Below are 20,270 nucleotides of genomic sequence, written 5' to 3'. Positions count from 1 at the left end.
ATTCAGAAGCTCAATTAACATCTGCTTTACTTTATCTTTATAGTAATAAATCTACTTAGGGCAGAAACCATGTTCACAAAACCCCTATAGAATTTTTGACATGTCAATAGGCCTTGTGGACAGGGCATCAAATTTTTATTTTTTTATTTTTTTAAGTGGGAAAAACATTTATCCAACAAGAGGAAGAAAACACTGCAAGGACTCATCTAGTTTGCAGGTCATAGGGACAAAACAACAAATTAAGCAGGGGAAGGCATGTACCCGGCAGTCTAAAGTGAGGAGAGGAAACCGTGAATCGTGAAGTAATGAAGGGGCATATCGGCGCAACAGAGGACCAGAGAGACGCTATTTCAAACACAGCTATTGGCACACAAGTAATATACTGCTTGTTTTGCTTTTTTTTTCATATTTGTCAAATAACCCCTTTAAGACAAATGTATACAGGCTAAAGGGGAAGTCTATGATTAAAGACATTTTCAGAGCTGCAGTAGTGCCTTGATGTAATTTATGTCCATATGGGAAATCAGGAATATGGAAAATCTTGGGGATGATGTGGTTTTAATTAGGCATGACCTGAATAACCGTAGCAACATTGCATGGCTATTGGTTTTGGCTTCATGTGTTCCTCCTTGTGTGGAAGGCTGTATGTATATAACAAATCCATAATGTGATATCTGAATTGGCAGTCTCATTAGAGAGTGTTCAGGTTGGTTGTGTTTTTTTCTGTTTTGCCTCTGTATAAATGTAAAATGATGAATTACATGCCGCAGTAGACTTCTAGAAAATGTTACTGTTACTTGTAAAGAAAGTAAATATTGTATTCCGCTTTCATGATGCATATCAAAGAAAAATTCCTACTTTTTAATAAATGGTTTTGTATGCAGTAAGTGAGTTATTTGTTATTTTCCCTTAACTGAGCACACTGTGAAATTATCTACACAAGATAGGGTGCTAGAACAATTGCACACCGTTCCTAAGGTTTAAAGAGCAATGGCACACTGACCTTTGGGATCGCAGAACAATGGTTCATTTTATCAGCTAACAAAAGCTTGAGCAACACTGATATGATCTAAAGTTTGGTGTATGAAGTGCACAGGACTACAAGGAACTCACACTGAGATTTCTGAACTATATTCCAGTAAATATTTCTGGTTATTTATTCAGTGCATTACAGTGTTTAAAGAGCAATGATAAAACCTAGGACATTAATCCTCATTGCCTAGGTCTGGGTTAAAGAAGCAGTTCACCCAAAAATTTTATTGGCCCCCCTGCTAGGCGCTCGTGTTTATACTCACCGGGGTGTCCTGCATCGTGGCTCTATTTTGGTCCCGCATCACCATTCAAATCCGGCGTGCGTCACGTCAGCTACTTCTGTGAATCCTCTTCGGTCTCCTGTGATTGAACGCTGGAAGTCACGCGCTTCAATGCATTCTCTATGGAAGCAAGTGACTTCCAGTGTTCAATCACAGAAGATAGAAGAGGAGTCACAGCAGCAGCTGATGTGAGCGCTCGCCGGATTTGAACAGCGACGCGGGACACCAATCCCCTGCGATGTGTATACACGCCAGCGCCTAGAGGGGGGCCAATAAAAAAATTTTGTTTTGTCCCCCAACACTTAACTATTATTGCCACCTGGAATTCGACATAAAAGGAGGTTTCTTGTGCAGCAACGGATTACAAAACAAGAAACCCTATTTATTAAGTCACTTGAATTTTTGTGATGCAGGAAACATACGTTTGTGGCAGGGAATGGGGCATGGTTTTAAAGTGGTATTCTTTCTATTCAATAATTCTGCAGAGGCATTCTTCATTTATTACACCGTATTCCCCAATTGGTGTCTTTCATGGCACTTAAGGGTAATGTATCACCTAGATTTTATATTACTGTGACGTGTCCTTTTTTCTAATCTGTTTCTATTTTCTAATTGTAATTTTTTTATTTACATTTTATGTACATTATTATGGGGGCTGCCATGTTGCCTGAGCTAGTTTAACGGTTACAAGAGATATGCTGCACAGCAAGTTTCATGGATCATAGGAAACAACAGAGAGGACCTGTCCCATTCAGATGAAGCAGCAGCTATTGTGTGTACCTATGATATCTATATATTGCTGCCTATGATATCTATATATATAGCTTTAACCAATGGCGTGTCTGGATATGGAGTGTTTTCTAATGATTTTACCTTATAATTAAAGGAGGAAGGGATTTCCTGACAAATGGCAATGCACTATTGTGTGTTCTATTGATCCACAGTGGAGCTACATTCAGACCTAGATTTCCTTTCATCTGGCAATACTAGAATATAATACAACTAGAAGTTGACTACTTGCTGGATTTGGAATATGATTATATGCAATGTCAAAAGGTTAAACTCTTTGTAAAGGTAGGCGACACGAGTGTCATTGTATCATATGGGGCTTCTGCTGGCGACCCTGGCGTTACATCAGTAGTGGGGTCATATGCCAGGATCAGTGTTATAATACAGCTAAAATATACATATGTTTATAAGATAAATGATGTCACCAGACTGGCCTTACATCCTCATGTGACAGATGTAACTGCTAGTAAACAATGTGTTAGTTCTGGGTTAATAAAAGATTTGGAACCTACCAGGAAGAACTGACATTCAAGCATTGCTTCTATTCTGTGTTCGGACAAGATGACTGTACAATTTGCAAACGCATGCTTCAGAGTCTTCCGAATAATCTGAAATGTTCTGTAATAAAATCAAGCCAAATTTATTGATCAAATAAAAGAGGCATGTTGCTTCAGATGCAATCATACTGGTGTTATTTATAACTTACATTGGATCTAGATGAGCGCTAGGCTCATCCAGCAGTAGAATCTTAGCCTTACTAAGAACTGATCGGGCCAAACACACCAACTGCTTGTGTCCATGACTTAGAACACATCCACCATCCAGGAGCACAAAGTCCAGCTGACCCGGAAACTGCTCAATGATTGACTTCAGGCCAACCTGCACAACAGAACACACATTATGATTGGCAGGATTTTTACTTTTATAGAAAGAAAAAAAAAAGCTGTAATAACGAGTTACTTTAACATATTATGAGAGGATAAAACACTAATTTTTCTTTATTATGATTTCTTAATTTCACCTGAGGGTCACTAAATATGCCTGATGCGTATTGCATTGTATGGCATCTCTTGACAACAGCTTGAAAAATGTTTTAGTTTAGAAAACTAGTTGTCACTTCTCAATCCCTTTCAGCCACTGCCTCGGCAAACTTACTGTGCACACCACAAAATACAGTACTGTACTAATATACTGTATCCATCAGTACAGAGCTAGATATTTCTATGTATAACATGTTTTTGTAAAAGAGAACTTGAGTTGGTTTATGACAGGTCTACGTATAAATATCATTATTTCTCCTAAATTAATCATTGCGAAGTGTTTTTATTAGAATTATTTATCCTGCTGTTCCTCTTTTAAATACAAATGTGGATAAACAGTTTGGCAATTTAAAAGGAATTTGTCATCACTTTCATGCTGCCGGAACAACAGGTCACTGGGGCAGGCCGGCAGCTTCTCCCTGTCCCACTAGTCTTGATTGATGGATCTCCCCCTGTTTGGGTAGAGAGAAAGCAATGAAGGCAGACAGAGCAGGCACTGCCCAGGGACCGCCCTGAAGACTTTAAGCATTCAGAAAAGTTTCCCTTTTTTTGCATATTAAAATTAACATAACAGAAAATTGTATCCTTGTGTATATGCTGTCCCACTTGTAATTTCTATGTCTAGCCACAAGGAGGCAACACTGTATGAAAAATCCAGACCTGATCTGTGTTTAACAAAGAAACATTTGATTATCCTTAGATGAGTCCTTTGACATCCATAGGAAATGGAAGCACACATGCAGCAAACAGCCTTTGTTATTTGTATGTCATTTTGTAGGGATGTTCACAATACAGCCCATTGTCAGGACCAGTCATTTTGTAATCCCTGTCACGTACATAAGCCTAGTTGTATTACCTCTTCGGTTACTTTCCAGATTTCTTCATCACTGTGTTTTCCGTAAGGGTCAAGATTTTTCCGGAATGTCCCAGAAAATATGAAAACTTTCTGTATAGGAGATAAGAATACATAGTCACTAATCAATAATCATTTGCATTTCAGTATCTGGTCAGAATTATTGGTGCTGGTAGAACAGGACACTTCATTTCCTTGTTTAATGTAGACAGTGAGCCAAGACATTTTATAATACATAGAATTGGGTTTCCTCCTTTGTTTCAATTAACAGAATTGTTAAGCGCTTCAGTGGAAATGGCGTCCATTACTTATTAACTTGCGTAATTCTCTTAGTAGAGAGTAATTTGTATTAACAGGATCTTGTTGAAAACAAAGGGGGACTCCTTTATGTTCCATTTTCTATGAAGTAAAGGCTTACCTTTATAACACAGGTGGTATATAGTACAGATATAGCCTGGCTTAATATTGTAATTCCCATCTGTACAAGATACTTTGGGGTAAAACTTGAGCAGTGACTATAAACCCATAAGGTTAAAATAAGGTTGGATTAAAGGAATGCAACTAGATATATGCATATATTCCCTGCTCTATGAAAACCATGACGTGCCTTGCAGCCATTTAGTTGGCCTCACTGGTCAAGTTTTAGGGCTATTGCAAAGAATTAAAGGAGAAGTCCAGCCAAAACAATTTTTTAATATGTTATTACTTACGGAAAAGTTAGACAAATTTCTAATGTACATTAATTATAGGAAATGCACATATAGGGCTATTTCCCTTAATTTAGTAGATATGGGAGACTTCAGATTCTCTAAAAAAAGATGATGTCACGAACCGGGGGTGTAATTACAATGGATCGTCAGCAGGGGCGCACTATATATAGAAGTCAATGAGTACCATTGACTTCTATATATAATGCGCCCCTGCTGGACACTCTACTGTAAGTACAATGGATGTGTATGTAAATGTAATACAGTATACAGTGTTTTTGATTGAATACATTTATGGAATACTTTGGGGAGCAAGTGTCCTTGCTCCCCAAAGTATTCCATAAATGTAATCAGTCAGTACATAACAGTAACCCGCCGCCCGCCTGCCGCTACCGAACGCCCGCCGCTACCAAATGCCCGCCCACCGCTACCAAACGCCCGCCACTGCCGAACGCCCGCCGCTCTGGACTAGACTCAACTACTACTCTCATGGTTATGGGAGAGTAGTAGCTGGGTTATATCGCCGACGCCGCTGATGCTGCTGCTGATGGGCGCAGGGTGAGCCACTCATCACTGTGCAGCTATCATCCCGGGCGGGGAGTCAGCCATCACATAGTGTAAAGTTTTGGAGGAGGAGGGGGGAGCAAAGGGGGATGATAGCTGCACAGTGATGAGTGGCTCCCCCTGCGCCCAGCAGCAGCGGCGGCGATATAACCCAGCTACTACTCTCCCATCACCATGAAAGTAGTAGTTGAGTCTAGTCCAGAGCGGCGGGCGTTCGGCAGCGGCGGGCGTTCGGCAGCGGCGGGCGTTCGGTAGCGACGGCGGTTCAGCGGGTTACTGTTATGTACTGATTGATTACATTTATGGAATACTTTGGGGAGCAAGGACACTTGCTCCCCAAAGTATTCCATAAATGTATTCAATCAAAAACACTGTATACTGTATTACATTTACATATACATCCATTGTAATTACAATGGAGTGTCCAGCAGGGGCGCACTATGTATAGAAGTCAATGGTACTCATTGACTTCTATATATAGTGCGTCCCTACTTGACACTCCATTGTAATTACACCCCGTGACATCATCTCTTTTTAGAGAATCTGAAGTCTCCCTGATCTACTAAATTAAGGGAAATAGCCCTATATGTGCATTTCCCATAATTAATGTACATTAGAAATTTGTCTACCTTTCCGTAAGTAATAACATATTAAAAAATAGTTTTGTCCGGAGTTGTCCTTTAAGGAAACTTAGCTTAAAATATTGTACAGTAAAAACAATTCTTTACTGCAAGCATGATGCAGAAGGCAATACTTTCTCACTACTACATTCCACTACTAGGAATAGGATGACATCAGGAGAAATGTTTGCAAGAAAAATAATATTCCAACTGCATAGATATGAATAATCAGCCAGAAGTTAATAAATTTCCTAGTGTCCGTATGGACATCTTCACACAAGCATATTACACTGTAGAGCAGTCACATGTCGCTGCATGACTACGGGTTAAACTTACAGTCTCATAGGGATCTAAATAAAAATATTTTTTTTTTACTGGTCTAAGTCAGTATAAGTAATTAGTATAAATACACAATACTTATACATCATATAATACATAATATACCAGTTTTTATCAGTGGAAATTCTGGTTAATTTCCCACAATTTAAATAAATAATCCGAGCAATTGCTTCTTTCATCTCATTATCTATGATAACATTTGACCTTAAATTGCACATAAAACTGAGAAATATGCAAATAATTATTTAAGTATCCCAGGAGCCCCTTCTCTTTGGAGATTCCTTCAGGAAGACATTAGTATTATTAGGGCATGCCCCTTAGCTATACCCTACCTCTCAGCCATACACGAATCTAAAATGAAGCACATTAGCAGAGAAGTAACCCTTTCTTTGAAGAACATGCAGAAATGCTACCGACTGGCAAACAATGTGGACATGATTACCTCCTGTTAATTTTTAGCATTCATTGCTAGGTTTACTGTTCCAATTGTGGAATAGTATATTGAACATTTTATATTGCATTCACACATCATATTATAATGGTTGAAATTAAAGGCAAATCTAAACAAAGCCTGCAAGATATAGGCTTGCTGCAAATTTGTAGTTCTCAAGCAGGTGGTATATGGTACAGGGATTCTCTCCTTAACGTTCTTTCAATCCCTGCATGCCACATCCACTGCAGACTCTTAACCATGGGAATATACAGTATATTTTTGGGACCCAAAACAATTGCGGTTAATGAAAAACCCATAAGCTACACAAACATTTGGCACAAAGTATGTTGGTGCCGTAGCTCTGAACTATGCCAGAAATCTGGGGGGAAACATCTAGCAATAGTGAAATATCTACAATATGGGGAAACAAATTCATAGGGGCATTAGAAAGGCTTTTTAATGTTTTATACACGACACTTGCTTTTATGTAACTTCTGTGTTTGCAAATATGAATCACTAATATGAAAACAAGCATTTCATATTTTATTACAACACATAAAACTGGATTTAAAACAAACAATAAGAAGTGTTGCTAAGAACACATATAATCCTCCCATTAATACAACCTCAGAGTTAAGTCTTGCGGAAACATAACATACTTAATATAAAGGAGGAGTATTCTTAAGCCATATTCACACCAGGCAGATTTAGTAGTGGATTTTATGTGCAAATTCTGCACATAGATAAAGTATGCTGTACATTTGAAAAAATACAATTAACATACACAGCACTTTTGTATTTTGTTTTATTTCTTTTTTCGCTTCATACAAAACAGTGCCATTTTGTGTGAGCTATTAGTGTGTACTTCTCACTTCACATGTACGTCCCCATGCAGAGATGCAGAGAGAACGCTCCTTCCTCTCAAAATGTCATTGTTCCCCTCTCCTTAATACCAGGACAATGCTATCTCTCAACACCAGCAGCTACTTTTTCACTGTCTCTGCAGGTGATCTGGTGCAGAACATGCTAAGAAAGTAAGTAAGCAAAAGCCTAAAATCTCCTCCTAAGAATGATTAGCAAAATACTTAATATATTTCTCGCTAGGTAGTGACTCACTACCCAGTCTTTCCAGTCTTTTTTCCTAGTTGGTTCTTACTATTTATTCTTTTGAGTAACATGACCTACTGTAACGACTGGAGTCCTGGATCCACTGAACCGCCGCTAGCGATGGCGTAAGCTGTACCAGGGAACGGAGTCTAAGGGGCCATTGGTCTTCACCCCAGCCCATTTTAAGGCGGGATGGACTTGCTGTGGCAGGCAACCCTCAGGTTGCTACCCTTGGCTTGGCTTGCCAACAGTGGCAGACGAGGTGCAGCTGAGGACACGTAGACAGGACAGCAGCCAGGAACGCAGCAGAAATCTTAAGCAGGGCTCACAGCTAGAAACCACGGGCTGGAGTTACAGGCAGGAGTCGGGGGCAGGGCAACCAGCACAGGAATTGGAATGGCAAAGCTGGGACCACTATGCTTGGGTAGCAAAGCAAAGTCTTCAACAGGGAGCCAGGGCTAAACAGGGATTAAATAGACACAGGCTGCAGATTGCAGCCAATTAGGCCATAACACTCACCTTGATACAATGTTTAGATTGACTGGAAGGGGCATTGGAAATCTGAAGGGTCTTCCAGTGGTGTACTGGTGTCCTAAGTGTAAGTGAAACTGAAAAATGGCAAGCTGACCCAGTTCTATTCTGGGTTCAACTGTGTCCACAACTTCCCTACCAATAACAAGCTTTTAGTCAAATGACATCTCTCAGAATGCCCTACACCTATGAAGCTCTCAGGGTATGCTGGGAGTTGTAATTGTAGTTTAGAGGGCAACCCTTTAATAAATGGCAATAACATAAAAAGGTGAACTTAGTGTCCGGGTGGCTGCACTCTGTGGGTCACAACCGTTAGCCCTGAAGGTCCACCAATAAATCTTTCTACAGTGTCAGTGGTTATTACAAGACTGTCTGTTCATTTGTTGGGAAACTTCAAATCCCAGCAAATCCCAGCAAGGGCTGTTAACGCTCAGTAAATGCTGGGAGTTGTAGTGTTTACAGCTGCTGCTGCAGCTGTTATAGTTGAAAGGTCATAGAAACAAGTCTAATAAAGTCTAATAAAAGACTAATAAAAATATCATCATACATTTTACCATACAGCCATACTGTTTCAGACCAAATCCAGTATATCAAGCCCAATAGTACCAATAATATCATTATATTAGAAACAAATATTATTGCCATAACTTGACCACTACCATTACTACCTCATAGTGACTAATTCCACCATACCATTACTAAAAAAAAATCTACTATACAAAGATCAGTGTGGGTTGGCAGCACTTGGAGTATACAATATGTGCATCACCCCTCACCAAGATTTCCTAAAGGTTTGGCATTTAAAAAAAAAAATAGTACCGCCACGCCAGAACAACATATATAAACTGCAGTGATGGGGTAATAACACTATATTAATACTGAGTAAAAACCACTTCACACAGGCCAATATCTCATATACAGTACCCATGTAGCAGTGATTCCAGCTCTACACAGTCTCTGCAGACATTAAGAGGTTAAATCTTGTGAAATACAGGGGGCCTCATCTTGGAGTTGTTTGCTTTCATTTTCTTCCCTATCTGGCTCAGACCACCATGAACACTTCTTGCAACCATCACTTGTCTCTGCAGAATCTGCCAAACAGGCTATGCACCCTTGGTGCCCTGCAATGTAAGGAGGTAAGTGGGTTGGGTAGATAGATAGATAATCCCCTTCCCTGTATCCATCCCTCCTTGTATACCCCCCTTCCCTGCATCTATCCCCTTCTTGTATACCCCCCTTCCCTGCATCCATCCCCTCATTGGTTGAACTTGATGGACATGTGTCTCTCTTCAACCGTATTGACTATGTAACTATGTAATCCCATTAGGTAAAAGCCCCCATTAGGTAATCCCACCTCCCTTCAATTTTATAGATGCTGCCATAGATGAAAACCCCCCATCAGGTAAACCACAGTAGGTAGGTATTCCCCCCTTACACACACTCCGAAAGGTAGATACCCTCTCCTCCCGCCCAGTTAAAAGTGGCATTTACCATGAGTTATCTGTACACTGTATGCATGGTCACTCACCTCACATTCTTAGCACCCCTAAAGGTCCACATATACTTTATACTTTTGTTGACCATGCCCATAAAGGCAGTTTTTCAATTAAATAGTTTTATAAGTTTCTTCAAAATGTTGTATCTACAGTGTGTCGGGGTTTGGAGAGAAATACATTACTGTGCCATAAAACACACACACAAATAAATTTGCACAACAGGAAGCATTATTTGTAGTGTGTTTAACGTCTTACTATAGGTTTTCATATTACAATGCGTAGAGGTCATTTTTGCCAAAGCAAAAGATGCAATAAAAATTACTGCATAAGGCTAGATTCACACAGCATCTTTTTTTTAACTGTTCCACGTCCATCAATTTCGAGTCCAATAACGTCTGTTATTTTGAAATGACGTCTGTGATGTTATTTGGCCTCAGAAAAACAGAAGTACAAAAAGAAGGATGTCAAATGGACAAAAAAGACAGTGTGTGAACCTAGCCTAATGTAGTAAAAAAAAAAATGCCCATGACCAATCACAGATCATCTTTAATTTTTCAATTGGCTCCAGTAAAATGAAAGCTGAGCGGTGATTGGTTGTTAGGGGAAACAAAGACAACAACGAAATTTTTCTGTTTATTCTTCCACTATGTCAACTATTTTGATACATTTTACAACTACAGATTTACAGATTTGGTATAATACAGGTTTAGACTCTTTTCCCTATTTGCGACATATATAGTAAATATATATCCATTCGTAGGGCCTAAACAGCCATAATGTATCTGGCACTAACTGTTCTTGCCAACTATGTTTCAGAAAATTGGATATCTGACAGGAACGTTTGTATAATGGTGTTTGCTTTCTACTGATGTTAAAAGTAAACTAATGAAAGAGCTATTCTGTTGTCTGTGTCACAATCTAAAAAAGTTTAACTGAACCAACCAGTCTTGTAGACAAGTCTGAGAACTATTTACCCACAACACAGTATAAGATAAGGAAGTAGCACAACACTTAGAGCTGTGATGAGTTGTACTGTCCTAACAGAATCTTATCATAGATTGCACTGTATAATAATGCTTCTAATAAAGTAAAAGTAAACACTGTATTTTCACATCTGTTTGGGCTTATACTGCCAGTGACAAAAGAACAAGGAGCTCCATAGTAAGGCCCTATTCAGATGAGGCTTGTTACCTCACTCCTAGCCACCTTGATCCTCTTAAGATGTAGAAGCAGCCATCCACTCTTCACTACATACTGATCATTACAGTCCATTGTGGCATACATTATCAATGACACTGGACAAAGGTAAACCAATCTGATAATCTGACATTCTTTCCTGAAAGTTTGTTTGTTGGCTAAAGACTTTTTCTGAACAAAAGGTCTTTCATTCTACTTTCAGTAGAAAATTTCAAACATGGCCGACTTTTATGTTGATGATAACAGTTTTTCACTGGTGGGCTAATTGTTTGTTGTTAAATTAATGTTCAGGTAAACACTCCTCATAAGAATTAGAATAAAACCTCTGACCCTGACCCATAGGGCTCTATAACATCTGCAAAAGCTGCAAATGTCCTAGTATACTGTGTATATCACAGTCCTGAATGGCTTATTGCCAAATTATGAGCTGATAAACCCATACGTAGGTACTTTGTATTTTTTTTGTCCCTTGTTTACATGAAATATACAAAAATTCGAAAAAAAAAAAAAAATATATAGGTTTCTAGAAATTTAGTGGGGTACCGGTATTGCTATTCTAATGTGTCTTGCAGAAATCTATTACTTTTTTTTGTTCTGAATTTTGTGTATTTAATTTAAACATTACTTCAAGGGACAAAAATACAAAAATTAGAATGAAAAAAATGTAATAGATTAACTAGGCACCTGCCGCTCTGCCGAACAGGAAGCGTCTGGTTATATGTTTGAGTCTTGATTTCTATGGGTTTGTTACTTGACAGAACAGTCGTCGGGGCTTTTACAGACAAATCTTAACGTAAATTTGTTCCCTACATTTTTTTTCCATTTAGAGCCAAATACCAACACTTGTTATTAAACTGTTATTTAAACTGTTTTGTGATTGTAAATTTTCTTTTCATTTTATGTAAATTATTATGGGAGCCATTTTTAACAGCATTTAGAGATCTGCCTTACAGCAATGGACATAGGCACGCTACACAGGTGGCAGGTGGCAGGTGGTGGTGGTAGGGCTGAACCTTGAGGTTTAGCTATTGTAATTTGCGTCTAGCTATCTAGTGGTGTCACCATTCACTGTACTCCTTTCTGTGATGGTATGGAGGTCACACCCTAAAGCTGCTGAAAATACTCATTTCCTAGTCCACTCTGTCTAGGCTCCTCTGTCCTCCCCCTCCTTTCTGAGACAGAGGTCACATGATCTCTGTCTCATCTGTTGGCCAACCACTGATATCACACAGTGATCACCTCACCAAGGGCGGGGAAACAAAAGACTCTCCTGAGCACTATAGGGAAAAGGAGACACTGTTGTTTCATCTCTTGTGAAAGTTTTAATCCAGGGCTAAGAGCAGCATAGACAAGCAAGAAAGGTATCAAACAATTGGTGGGGGATTAGTGGGGTGCTATGAGTACCCCTTTAAGTCTGTATTATAGGGGCCGATTATCTGCCAAATAAAGCCCATACCTTTCTGTGTTATAGGATCAGCGATCAACTGACAATTGAGCCAATGTTCGCTTGTTGGCTAATCACTGAATTCTGACAAAAAAATAATCATATGTCAGCCACATATTTCCTCGTGTAATAGGGGATGTGTGGCCAGTGATTAATTAAAGAAAAAGGCTTCATGAACAACTAAGCAATTGTTCATGAAGCCCTAACAGAACAACCATGAAGTCATGTATTAGGTTATGTAATAGGCTTGTTTGCAGCAGGGCTTGGGCTATGTAATGTAGCCTTCAATGGTCTGAATGAATACTGAAGAATTTTTGGATTATTTTTTAATACAGAAATTAAAATGGAAAATTAATAAAAAAACACCAAAACATCATAAAAAATACAACGTAGAAAGAGATTTTCCACAGCTCCTTAGGATAGTGCAAATTCTTTATTGGTACATATACGGTGAAATTAAAAACTGGTTAAAATCACACCGACGCGTTGCGGAGGCAGCCCTCCTTAATCTTGGCCATGATTAAGGAGGGCTGCCTCCGCAACGCGTCGGCGTGATTTTAACCAGTTTTTAATTTCACCGTATATGTACCAATAAAGAATTTGCACTATCCTAAGGAGCTGTGGAAAATCTCTTTCTACGTTGGATTTGCCGATACGGGACACGGCCCGCATATATTTCCACGTGCTCCACTCCAAACCCGGAGACTCGTGTACCTGCATGCGCCATTAATTATCTGGGGTGAGCTGATCTACATATATATGTTTATCATAAAAAATATGTTTAAGGCTGAGTTCACACTGCGTTTTTCCTATCTGTTTAACATATATGTTTTATGAAAAAAATGGATGCAAAAAATGGATGCAAAAAATGGATGCAAAAATGGATGAAATTGTATACCATCCGTTTGGATCCATTTTTCCATTGGCTTCCATTATCCAAAACGTATTGAAACGGATGCATTTTTTTTAACGTACACAAAAATAGGGTTGACCGCGTTTTTTTTCTGTTTGTCAAAAGTAATCAAATAAAAACGGATACATTAAACGGATAGGAAAAACAAAGTGTGCACCCAATCTAACTTTAAAACATGATTTTAACTGTAGGTCATTTTCTGATTACACACCCTTTAATGCCACTGTAAACATACAGTATATCTAAAACATAACAAAAGCATACCTGTGGAATAACTCCAAAAGCTTTTCTCCATTTCTGAAGTGGTAATGTTTGCCAAGATACTCCATCAATCAGAATTTCCCCTTGAGTTGACAATAATCTCAAAAAAGCGGACAACAATGTGCTTTTTCCTGAACCAGTTCTTCCCAATAAGCCAACCTGGAATATTAGATATGTCAAATATGAATGTAATACACGCATTTTAAGAAGCACCATGGCTTAAAGAGCAGTGCTCTATATAAGGTAAAGGTAAGTTATATGTGCTCATGCAGAAAGAACATCGGAATCCAGGACTGCAGAAAGAACAAAGGGATCTATTAAATGTAACAATGTTAGATGCTTCCATATCCAGGAATGCATTTCACAGGGTAAGATAGGAGATCGAATAAAACATTGACAAATACTAAAAAACCCAAGGGCACCAACATCAACAAGATTTCTTTCCCCCCTATTGTTAACAACAGTAGTATCTGCTGAGATAACGTAAATATAGTGATCCCTCAACTTACAATGGCCTCAGGATACAATATTTTCCACATACAATGGTTTCTTCTGGATGATCGTAACTTGAGACCAGACTCAACATACAATGCTATGCACAGTCAGGATCTGCAGCACATGTAAATAACAAGATGATCAACCAATGAAACTGGCCATTTTACTGGTAAAACCCCAGTATTACATGCACTGGTTGGTTGCCGATAATCGTCCTGTGGAATAGAAGGCAACGATCATCCGACATCGTTCATGTAGGCTGATCGTTGCGTTGTTTGTCTTTCAAACATGTTGAAAGACAAACGACTGGGATAGCAGCAATCTGCTGCTGTCACACTGTGAAATAGGAGCGGTGGCAGCAGACTGCAGCTGCCCATGGCCGCCCCCGCGCTCACTCACTCGCTGCTGCTGTGCGGAATAGCGGCGGCAGCGAGCAAGAAACGAGGAGCAAACGAGCACTGACAGCACTCGTTTGCTCCTCTCATCGGCCCGTGGAATAGGGCCATAAGTAATAATATGTGACAAGATGTGTGTAGCGTACGGGAAATACCTTGTAAAGGTAATAGGGCCATAAGTAAAAATGATAACACTTTGAACCTTACAAAAGAGAAGTGAGACAAATGCAAAGTTTAATGGTTGAATTATTCATTTTTTTGTAAAGGTTTTTTTCCAGGGAAACCTATTTATGGCCTATCAACAGCTGATTGATTGTTTTGGACAGCTGCAACATCTTGATGTAAATGTACAGTAGTCTCGGCTCCATACACTGTGTAGTGGTGGCGCTGGGTTACTGCAGCTCCTATTGCCTTTAATGGGAGCTGCCCTAGAGTAACCCAGCATTACCACTGCACAGTTTACGGAGATGAGTCTTCTCGCTTCATACAAATTTTACATCAGGGTGCCACAGCTGTGCAGAACCACCAATCAGCTATTGATAGTCCATAGATGGATAAGCCATCTATGGGTTTTTATTGAACAAAACCTTTAAGCACACCTTGATGAATATGAATATGTAAATCTCCTTAGGCTGATTGCTAGGATGGAGCACGGTAGACCAAAGGATACCCCGGACCTTGGGGCGGTATACGTATGTATTGCAGAACAAAGAGAAGTCTCCCGCTCTCAGGAGGTCTATATGGTATATCATAATTAGGCATTAGGTTGATGAAAGATGTGGACCAAAAGAAGAAGAAAGACACGTGTATCTTTCTTCTTTTGGTCTGCATCTTTTATAAACCTAATGCCCAATTATGATATGCCTTATAGACCTCCTTCAATCTATATACCACATTCATCAGATATGATTCAGGAGTTTAACTATTAATTGTCAATAAATCATAGATTGTTCATAATATATTTATAAAAAAATATCATTGCAATGATCTCATGACTCCAATATGTAACCCATATATATGTATACTATCCCAATCTGTGACATGATGATTTTTGTCATAAGTACATAAGTTTTACTTTCACCATGTTCTATGTTTATTACTAACTGTGTATGATGTAAATAACACGCGATTCATGTTTGTTTGTCATTTAGAGCCATGATTAAGGGCAAGTACGCCTGAAACATGTCAGCATTTTAAATTAATTTATAAAAAAGACTATTAGATCATTCAATAAAACATGAAGTATGGTTGAATTAAAATTAATACATTTTCACTGAACAAACTTAGGCTATGTTCACACAACATTTTTTCAGCTCTGTTTAAAATTACAGCCGTCATTTTGAGTCTAAAATAATGGACATCATTTAGATGTCTTGCCTCTCCTTGCAATGACGGGTGTTGGTGAATTATTCTAGTTTGGATTACTAATTGGACTTTGGGTGCGCCTTAATTAAAAAGTCCATTGAATTTAATAGTGAAAACTGAGAAAGGACAGGTGACAAAAGAAAAACTGTGTGTGAACAACTAATAAAAAACGTCCGCTGTTTGCAAAAGACGTCCAAAAATATTGATTGTGTTCATTATTTTGATGTCCACTATTAAAACGTCTATTATTCAAAGCATTGTGTGCATTGGACGTCCGTCTTCCCATTGACTTCAATGCATTGCAATAGCAGTCAGTTAAATTGTGGCATCGCGCCTCCTCTCAATTTTTGACGTTGTGTGAACATAGCTATACACTATATCACAAAAAGGGGTTACCAGGGTTATCTGATTTAGAAAAAATGTAAATTAACCCCCTTCTGCCGCTGCACTGTAAATTTACGTCGCTGAATTTACTGCAGAGGATGACACAGCGGCGGGTCCTGGCGCTCCGGTGGTGAGAGTTAACCCTATAGATACTGCGGTCAGCACGACCGCAGTATTTATAGGGCTCTGGAGAGACAACTCTCCCTCTACTGAGGGAAAATTGTCTCTCTGGTGTCCATCGGGGCTCTGCGAACTGATCGCAGAGCCCCGATGGTAGCCATAGAAACAGGAAGCCTCCGGCTTCCAGGTTCTATCTACGGAGGCTGGCAGGGGGAGGGAGGACAGAACGCGCGCCAGATGCACGCCTGTGAGCTCTGCCCCCTCCCCTCTCTCCCATGCCTCTGTTATAAGATAGTAACAGTAGCAGGGGACATCGGAGAGGCGGCAGAGCTAGGGGACATCAGCTTATGGGATCTTTATGATCCCATAAGCTGATGTAAAATCACGGCCTGGGCATTGAGGCATCAATGATCCCAGTCCGTGAAAGGGTTAATAAAACTATAAACCCAAGATGTATAACTTTCTAATATGTTGTTAATACTAACTGGCTTTGGTACGCTTTTGTGTACTTCATCCCTGACAGGAAATAGAAAAAATAGAAAATAGCAGGGCTAAAAAAATGTATTGCATACAGCTCCCCCGCTCTTGCTTGAGAAGGATCTGATAGAAAAGTTGAAGCATTTTTGGCACATTTTTTAGATTTTTATTCACATTGGACTGCTGTTAGCTTTTAAAGATGTACTATCATAGGATTTGACATTTTAGATTAATACAATATCTGTTGTTTTATAATTGAAGAAAATGGTTATATTAAGAAACAAATACCTGTAATAGCTATTCTGAAAAGGATTCAAAGAACTACAGTATATGTGCTAGTTACAATTTTTATTTGGACATATTGTTGCAGCCTGAGGCCCCGTTCACACTGAGCAAGAACGTCATTTCTCCAAGCGGAGAGCGGCGGCAGCGAAGGAGCGCGCACCCTCTCCTTCCATCAAAGCAGGACACTGAGCAAGGAGGGATTCTGCGGCTGAGAGTTCTGCCATGGAATTCTGACGTTCTTGCTCAGTGTGAACAGGGCCTATGTGTAAAATGAGATGGTATAATTGAGGTTTCAGCTGTAAATTAGCTTAGTATTGGTCTTACCCTTTGTCCAGGACTAATCGAGAATGAAATATTTTCCAAAACAGCATTGCCCCCTTCCACATATTTTGCAGACAGATCTTTAACAGTCATTTGACCCCCAGAGGGCCAGTCTGGATCTTTTTTGGTATATTCATTCTCAATTATAAGAACCTCTGATAATTTCTCCTTGTTATTGTTGCGTGATGCATCTTCTCTAGGGAGATCGATGAATTTAAAGATTCTGCTAACTGAGCGCATCTAAAAAAAAAAAAAAAAATTACTTACTGTTGGATAACTAATTCAGTATTGCAGTTATAAATCCTGGTAATGTACTGTAAATTGTTGGTAGCATGGACTTACTTTAGTGATAAAAACAAACGCAGAAAAACTAGCACATTTTTCTGTTATAGTTTTTCTCTGTACCAGTTCCACTTAAAATATTAACACAAACAAGGTCAAAAAAACTGGATCAAAAACACTTCGGCCTCATTCACATACAGTATCCAAATTGTTGCCGTAAAAATATTGATATATTGATAATAATATGCTCTAATGCCTACCGTAATTGTGGAACAAAAACACCAATAGAAGTCTATGGGATTGTCCATAGTTTGTGGATGTTACAGAAGGTTGTGTAACATCTGCAAAAAAGGAATAGGTCACCCAAAAAATTTCTTTCAAATCGACTGGTGCCAGAAAGTGCCAGATATTTGTAATTTACTTCTATTAAAAAAATTGTGTGTCTGCCAGTACCTATCAGTCCAGCACTTGCTGCTGTGGACAGTTCTTAAAATGGCAGCACTGTGTCAGACTGGAGAGAATACACCACTTCCTGCGGTACCTACAACAGCTGATAAGTCCTAGAAGACGAGATTTTTTAATAGAAGTAAATTCCAAATCTCTGGCACTTTCTAGCACCAATTGACTTGAAATACTTTTTTTGTGAACTATTCCTTTATTTTTAGATAGTGTCATGATTTTGACCATTTTGACAGGTCCACCAAAAAAAAAAAGAACATGTGAATGTAGCCTCAGTGGAAACACAGGCTGAAGACCTAACTAGATATTAGAAGATTTTAGTGTGAGTTTAGGCTGACACTAATTAACTATTTAAAAGGATTATCCAGCAAAAATCTTTTTCTTTCAAATCAACTGATGTCAAAAAGTTATATAGATTTGTATTTGTGTCTTCCCATACTTATTAGCTGTTGTATGTCATGCAGGAAATGTTATTTTCATATTTTGAAATGTTTATTTTCAGACTGACACAGTGCTCTATGCTGACATTTCTCTGACAGAAACTCTGTCTCGGTTTTCTCCTGCTCTGGATAGTTCCTGTCTCGGCCAGAGATGTAAGCAGAGAGCACAGTGTCAGACTGAAAATAAAACAACACTTCCTGCATGACATACAGCAGCTAATAAGTATAGGAAGACTTGAGATTTTTAAATAGAAGTAAATTACAGTGCTATATAACTTTCTGACACCAGTTGATATGAAAAGAAAAGATTTTTGCTGGACAACCCCTTTAATTACTCACCAAACTGTCCACATCAATACTTGAATTTACTGCCCACTGTAGAGTATTCATAATATTCATGGCCAGGGTCAAAACAATTCCAACTTTTTCTCGTCCAGCACCTGAAAAGCATAAAATGGTTGTCAGGGTTCTGAATTAATAGTAGTATAGCACATGTTTTTATTTAAAAGAAAAGTCCAATGACTTTGAAAAGAAGTAGAAAGGCAAGGGATGTTGGAAAATGATAAACAATGTAAACATCCCTCCTCATGCCCTATAGCGCTGCTCCGGCGAGTGATTGGCCACTCAACCAATCAGTGACTGAGGTAGGACATCAATTGCCTGCTCAGCTGGGCCGCGACGTTGCAGCTAAAAGAGATGGGTAAATGAGATAACCAGATTCCAGCAGAAGATGACAGCCAACGGCCATCAGCGGTAACCAGGGGCAGTGCAGTGGAGGCACGAGGATAGGTAACTTTACTTGCTTATTATTTTCTCCCACCCCCTGCCTGCCTGCCTTTGTTCAATTTCGTGGGACCTACTCTTTAACAGGTTTTGAATGTGTACACAATACAGTTACATTTTATCTTAAAGTAAAAAGCAAAGCCACATTCATCCTTGTATTTTGCGTTAGTGTTAGTAAGCCAGAATCGGGTGGAAGATAATGGAAACAGTTGTACCTCTTCTATGTTTTGGACATAGTCCTGCCTTAAGTTGCCCTCACATCTTTTTTTTGTGATGTTTTTAATAGAACTAAAAAAAAAAGGCCAGAAAACCTTTTAATGCATTTTTCTCTGGCATTTCTTCTGCCGTTTTTGACTTTGTGTGTGAATGATCTTTTCTGTGGTTTAGGTGTTTTTGTGCACTGAACTTTCTTTCTTCTGCTATCACTTGACCTAGTTTTTGGACAACAAAAGGTGACAGAAAAACACCAGAAATAAAGCCACACTTTCCGCATGCTGTGTTTTGGAACCTCAAAAACACCAGAGAGGAGAGAAAAACTCCACACCAAAAAAAAAAAACACCATGGGGGAGATTTATCAAACTTGGTGTAACGTGAAACTGGCCCAGTTGCCCCTAGCAACCAATCAGATTCCACCTTTCATTTTCCAAAGAGTCTGTGAGGAATGAAAGGTGGAATCTGATTGGTTACTAGGGGCAACTGAGCCAGTTTCACTGTACCCAATGTTTGATAAATCTCCCCCCATGTGTGTAAGGCAGATCATAAACTTCCATTGATCTCCAGCTAACATCTGGCTGCTGACGTTTTTATAACGGCATTTTTATTGATGTTTTTCCAAGATTTTAAATCAGTGTGAAAC

The 20,270-nt window shown here is 39.1% G+C and overlaps 1 protein-coding gene across 2 annotated transcripts in view; it reads right to left on the bottom strand.

The window, feature by feature from the left end:
- The window catches only part of CFTR (CF transmembrane conductance regulator), a 140,335-nt gene that overhangs the window by 1,562 nt on the left and 118,503 nt on the right, over nucleotides 1-20,270 (bottom strand). For both annotated transcript variants that reach the window (XM_069976449.1, XM_069976459.1), the window contains exons 21-26: nucleotides 18,970-19,070; nucleotides 17,453-17,689; nucleotides 13,611-13,766; nucleotides 3,999-4,088; nucleotides 2,809-2,981; nucleotides 2,615-2,720 (exon numbers count right to left, since the gene is read on the bottom strand). In XM_069976449.1, coding sequence (XP_069832550.1) covers nucleotides 2,615-2,720; nucleotides 2,809-2,981; nucleotides 3,999-4,088; nucleotides 13,611-13,766; nucleotides 17,453-17,689; nucleotides 18,970-19,070 — 863 coding nt within the window. The remainder of the gene's footprint in view (nucleotides 1-2,614; nucleotides 2,721-2,808; nucleotides 2,982-3,998; nucleotides 4,089-13,610; nucleotides 13,767-17,452; nucleotides 17,690-18,969; nucleotides 19,071-20,270) is intronic.

This window comes from Dendropsophus ebraccatus, chromosome 1 (genome assembly GCF_027789765.1).
Source record: "Dendropsophus ebraccatus isolate aDenEbr1 chromosome 1, aDenEbr1.pat, whole genome shotgun sequence".
Classification (NCBI taxonomy): Eukaryota; Metazoa; Chordata; class Amphibia; order Anura; family Hylidae; genus Dendropsophus; species Dendropsophus ebraccatus.
The sequence above is the reverse complement of the archived record's forward strand: the minus strand, read 5'-3'. Positions and strand labels throughout refer to the sequence as shown.